The 5,906-nt window shown below is 47.9% G+C and overlaps 1 protein-coding gene across 1 annotated transcript; it reads right to left on the minus strand.

Annotated features, from left to right (window-relative positions):
• Window positions 1–508: 508 nt before the first annotated feature.
• On the minus strand, window positions 509–2,005 carry LOC117889860. Its single transcript, XM_034794361.1, has 4 exons — window positions 1,930–2,005; window positions 1,603–1,865; window positions 1,247–1,334; window positions 509–1,186 (listed from the first exon to the last, which is right to left on the minus strand). The coding sequence occupies exons 1-4, from the start codon at window positions 2,003–2,005 to the stop codon at window positions 612–614; spliced, it is 1,002 nt and encodes a 333-aa protein (XP_034650252.1). The 3' UTR covers window positions 509–611.
• Between the last annotated feature and the right edge of the window lie 3,901 nt (window positions 2,006–5,906).

Consider the following 5,906-nt stretch of genomic DNA (forward strand, 5'->3'; position numbering starts at 1 on the left):
GGATTTATGTGCCCGGGCCACTGCCCTCGACGGCAATGACATTTCAATGTTTACATAAGGCCCAAAATCAAACGAAATCCAGAGGCAGCGTAAATGGGGCAAGCGGTGTGGCTGTGTGTGGGTGTGCGTGTGTGTTTGGCATGCTTCGTGCGTGGCTTTTTGTATTAATAACCATTCTGGCACTTCGATGTGCGTGACGCTGCAAATGTCAGTCAGTCTGTGTGTGAGTGTGTGGGCACATATGCATTGGAACAGAATTCTAAGAGCCCACGCCCAGGCACATTCCCTGCACTGAGACAAAGAAAGAGAAAATATAAACGGCCCTTCACATATTCCAAGTCAAAGGATAACCACAACTAAATATCAATGCAGATTATATTTATTGAGCAGCCAGATTGTGGTACTCTCTTTTTCGTCCAGTGTAAACCGTCGTCAGAGTGCATGTCAGCAAATCATAAAATATGTCAATGCAGAATTTGCCCGTGTCATCCGACCATTTATAACACAGAGCCCCCGTGCGGAACAATTAAAATTTAATAAACTAATCGAAATCAATAAATAAGTGATAGCCTAAAGTAGGTTAGGGGTCGACTAAGGTCCTAAGTGTGGGTTCAGCGAACCCTTTGGTCGACTCGCCGCTTCGACTGGCGTCGGGCTCGGTTGAGGTTGCGGTTTTTGCTGGTGTTTGTGGTCGCACCAGGTCGCACCACCAGCTGGCGGCGCCGCCTGACTCCAGAGTTGAGGACAATGCAGGTGACGCCCCCGGATGACCCAGTTCCAGTGCCCAACTGTCGCTCCTCGCCGGATGGCTCTGAGCTAATTTCATCGCTATAGATTAAATCATCACTGGAATCTCTGTTGTTGCTGCGGCTCCGACCACTGATGGCCTCTCCATCGACACTGCGGCTGTTGAAGCAGATCTCCTGGGCGGTGCCACCACTGGCCGTCGTTGAGGAGGAGGTGGTGTTCAGCAGATTGGTCACATACTGGATGGTGGCATTCGAGGTTATCACGTCAAAGAGTAGAGAGCCACCCACGCCCTTGGTGATGCCCAGGGCGAATCCAGTGATTCCGGCCAGCGCCGAGGAAATCGATCTCCCAGCCTCGGAACTCTCATCCAGACCAGACTCCCTCAACGCAGCGAGCAGCTCTCGCGACGACAACGGACGCAGCACCAACCGACGAGCTACAGAGACCAAACGAGATCATTCAACGGTTCCGCTTCGTCTCTGCCGATGTCTCTTACCTTCAACGCCTGCACTGAGGCCCGCCACGAGGATGATGGATAGGCAGAATGCCCCAAAGCACCCAAACAATTTCATTTTCTCGATGATCTTTCACTCGGCCGCGCAGAAACCCAACTGAAACATTCGCCAAGTTCTGCCCGACTTTTATGGCCCACAGAGAGAAGACAAAGAAAGTTCAGCCGATCGTTTTGCATATGCAAATGCCAAGCAACAACAACAAAAACAACAACACTCTGACCTTTGACAGCGCGCAGCCTCCCCAACTAGTTTGATCAGATTACAGTCATCGGTTTTTATAGTAAACAATACAGGTGGTCATGGCATTAGAACTCTTGAGAGATGTTTCCTCCTCCACATCGAGGTCGTTCCCAGGTCTTCCCGTGTCGAAGCAAATCTCTCTGACTGAGGTCTCGCTGGCTGAACTTTCGCTCTCTTCGATGTCGGTTACGTTGGCGGTGATTACGTCGTAGATAAAGACACCGGTCAGGGCCTTTCCCAGGCCTAGGGCAAAGCCTGTCAAGGCAGCAAAGCCACTGGCCACAGATCGTCCCAGGGGTAGAGAGCTCTCCAACTCGTGGACCTCTGCGCGACTCAGGGGCCGAAGAGTCAGATGCCGCGCTATGAAAAAAAAAGGGAAACCCATTAGTTGATGGACTGGGTGAACTGGGGATCCTATCACAACCTGATGTGTGGCCAAGCAGCAGCAGCAGCGGCAGGGCCAGCAAGAGCAGCCACATCAACTTGTGGCTGGTGTTCATCTTCGGCATCAGTGACTCGACTGTCCTCCACTTTGATTTATATGCCCTGGACTGGACCCAGTCTTAAGAATCCATTTGCATATTCACTAATCACCGACGAGGCTGGTAATTACTCATCACAGGCATGTGCATAAATGTGCACATATATTCCCATTATAGGCAGCCAATTTCGTATGTTTCTTTTTCCTAATCAGGCACTTTCACTTTGCCAGATATGAATATGGAAACCTGGCAAATGAGCAGCGCCGAAGGCGAAAGCAAACTTTGCTCTGCGGGGTCTCCGAGATTTACATTTCTCCCACAGACTCGGCTGGAAACAACACACAAAGATTCTCAGGGGGCAGCTGACCTGCAAATCGAACCATGTCACAAGGTGAACCCAAACGTGTTGGTCCCCCAGCCACGAGTCTTATGTAACCTGGTCTGCGACAGTGCCAAAACATTTCTCCTCGTTAGCATTTCTGAATTTTTCGTTTTGCTAATGCCCTTGGGGTGGCACGAGTATCATGGCATAAGCACAATAGCAAACGAAGTACGAGTATCAATCGAATGCCTTCCATACGGCACTCCGTCTGTCAGTGTTTGAGTCCTAGTCACTCCATGCATCTGTCCATCATCATATCCGTATCCGTATCCGTCTCCGTCTCTTTCCCTGCGAGTTGTCCTCTGTCAGTTTGCAAATTAGGCACACGCTTAAACAGATGTCCATCAGTGGTCCATTCTGGTCCTCCATTCTCGAGTTTCGAGCTATCAAGTACTCGCGTTTGTGTGCCCGTTCATCCATCAATTCTGTTCAGCTTTCTGTCCATCAGCTTATGAGTTTGCATCTGTCAGGATTTCTGATTCAATCGCCATTGATTAAGCCACTGAATCGGGCGGAAGTATAGGAGGCAAAGGAATGATCTAATGTATCTAATCTGATGCTTCCCAGATAATCGGTGTCTGGGGCGGAAGCCTTAAACTGATTTTATGGCTTGCAACTGCATACTTAGGAGCAAACCGGAGCCGGGAATATTGTGCGGGTGTGGGCAGAGGGTGTACGTGTACTCCTTGAAGGCGACAGCAGTAGTCCCCGGTTGCAGCTTTATTTGCCACGTACAAGTTGTGAATGGCCAAGCAAAGTGGCGCATAAAAAGTTTTACTTGCAGCTTTGTCAGACATTTGCTTTTTAAAATGGCTTAAAGCTGACATCTGCCAATTGCCTGGGAAGTTTTTGGCTTCCTCGTGGGATTGGGAGCTATCTTCCCATTCCCATTATCCGTTTTCTGGCTCTTATTTTCTTGTCTCCGTTTCTTTTTGCGGACACTTAAGTGTCAAACATTTGTGCAACAGCTGCAACAGAGGCAACAAGTGAAATGAATGCCGAGCTGTCTGCGCACGCGAACAATGCCCCATCAACATAATCATTAGCATCATTATGAAGCGCCTTTTCCCCCCTTGAGGCACGCCCAATTGTTTGTGATTTACGCTGTGGCAGCGGGCGCTGCGCATGAAATCATTTGCAGCTCGTTAATCAGTTCTGACATGGTCGGAAATGTCTGGAATAGCTCCCAGCGCCAAGGATGGAGCACCGAAAATATGCCCATCGTGTGGAATGACTTGACTTTTGCAGCTCTAATCCCGCCACACTTGCCACCAGCTTCTGTTGGGTGCAGAGCTCCATAGCTCCTCTTTCACCATGCCATCAGTGGGGGGTACATCAGGATAGGAATTAGGGTTTAATGGACATCTGTATGGACATGTCTCGTATAATTCCCCCTGGAACTGCACCGCATCCGCTGTGGAATGCAGGGCATCTGTGCAGCTTTGGGCCAATGTTCGTGGTTCCTTGTTCGCCATGCTCCCACACCTCCGACAACACAATGAGCAGGCACCATAATTTCATCGCCTTTTTTGCGGGTTTTATGTGGCATGGCTGAGTGGATTTTATGCTGTGCACCAGCAGCGGGAACAGCAGCCAAATGAACATGCAACCTTCAGCAGCAGCAGCAACAGCAGCAGCAGTGTGGCCGGAAAGATGCGGCGATAGCAGGGTCAGCCAGATAGCACGAAGCACGGAGCACGGAGCACCAAAGGCCCCTCGCAGGGACCAGCAGCAGCAGCAGCGGCAGCGGCGGACGTGGGCATATTTCAGCAGCTGCGCGAGATAAAGCAGCCGCGATGATAAACCTCAAATGTACACTCAGGGAAAAGCAATCAGATTGCTTTGTGATAAATCAAATTATAATAAATTCCATAAATATTTGCTCCATGCAAAAACTTGTAGTAGGAAACTATGAAGAATTATATTAAATTCTGCTGGAAGTTCTAACCCTTTTGCGCGAGTGTATTTCAACATATAACTACCAGTATATATGTAGATAAATATCTGTATATACATATATATACACTTATCAACTTTATGGATAACACAATTTATAAAGGGCAACGGAAAGGAGTGCAGTTACTTGAGGACCATTTGCTCGTTAACATTAAACGCCTTTTGTGCATTACGAGACGTTGCCCCTGCTGTTCCTTTTGCTGTGGCTGCCACAGATACTCCAGTGATGACACTTTGCTTTGATGGGCAGACATTCGGGCAGTTGATGGTTCGCCGCCTCTAAGTGTATTCGATATATCCAATCAATGCCGGCCCATTAGTGCGCTTACGGCCAAATATGCTTATAAGTTGCATCAAAAGTTGATGGCTCCATTGTGATGGTAACTTTTTATTTACGATGCGATTTATGTGCCTGGAACTGGGAGACTGTAACTCCTCGGCATGGGCGGGGGTTAATGTCTAATTGTGAGAACAAGAACATGCGTAGAACGAAACAAAACTGTGCGGAACTTTAGTTAGCTTAGCGCCATAAATCATTCTTTATTTCCCCCACGCTGAGGCACTTCCGCACCCCGAATCGCATCGCATCCATAATGTGTGGGACTGGACATTAGCACCTTGTGGTTCCTTCCTTGTGGCTAGCAAATCAAGTCTCGTGCTCGGTCCGAGTGTTTGTGTGGCTGGTAATTAATTATGGTGTTATTTAATTTAATTGTGTGCGGCATTAGGAGCACACGCACTCCTGCTATGCTCTGCAAATGGGTTTCCGCTTCTACGCCTGCAGCAGCTCTCCTTTTCCTGATATTTTAAACGCCGAAGGGCGTACAAACTTAGAGGAAATACTCTTAAGACGAGTGAGAACATCATTCGAATAAATATACATTTATTTTTAGTGCTTTTGTTTTATATGTGCAACTTCGGGCAACCTTTTGCCATTCGAAATGATTCAGTTATTGTCCCCAATCAAAGCTTGTTTGGACGACAGTCAGAAGTTGTTGTCCTCCCAATTGTCAGGACTTGAACCGCTGACAACCATGTTTTGATGGGGGTCATGTGGAAAATTGGCTGGGAAATTCCCCCTTTTCTGTTATGCCTGGCAGCCGCTCTACCCACTTCTGTATGTGTGTTGGCATTTTAAATTAGCGTTAATTGAATCCATCTGGGCGGAGAGGAGCTTTGGTTTTCTTTTTTGTGTTTATGTCTTGCTGTGCTTTTGGGCAGTCAATCAGTCGGTCCATCAGTCAGTTAGCCAGCTGTCAAAGCTGTTTGTGGTGTAAAGCAGGAACTGGCACTGAAAGTGAATGGAAAATTTCTCTGGCTAAAGCCCTGGCTAGAATCGAAATCGATTGTACTTGGCTCGGGTCAGTATTCAAAGCGAAATTGTGGTGCATATGTTACCCGAAATGCAGTGATACGGAAAACGATAAATGGTAATAAATTAAACATGCATTCAAATTAATTGCCACTGCCCTGTGCCTGGGCATGGAAAGTCCCTGTCCTGGCTGGTCGGAAACAAACAGAATTAAGCTTCAAATGAAGCCATTACCCATTACATTGTGGCAGGGTATTCCCAACAGTCAG

Source organism: Drosophila subobscura, chromosome E (genome assembly GCF_008121235.1).
Source record: "Drosophila subobscura isolate 14011-0131.10 chromosome E, UCBerk_Dsub_1.0, whole genome shotgun sequence".
Taxonomy (NCBI): Eukaryota; Metazoa; Arthropoda; class Insecta; order Diptera; family Drosophilidae; genus Drosophila; species Drosophila subobscura.

Bases quoted from the DNA above. Each gene is read 5' to 3' on its own strand.
- LOC117889860 (XM_034794361.1), bottom strand. From the start codon at position 2,005: ATGAACACCAGCCACAAGTTGATGTGGCTGCTCTTGCTGGCCCTGCCG. The intron at 1,335-1,602 runs GTGGAGGAGGAA...GCCGAGTGAAAG, and splicing joins GACCTGGGAACGACCTCGAT to ATCATCGAGAAAATGAAATT. The intron at 1,187-1,246 runs GTAAGAGACATC...TGGTCTCTGTAG, and splicing joins CCTCAGTGCAGGCGTTGAAG to CTCGTCGGTTGGTGCTGCGT.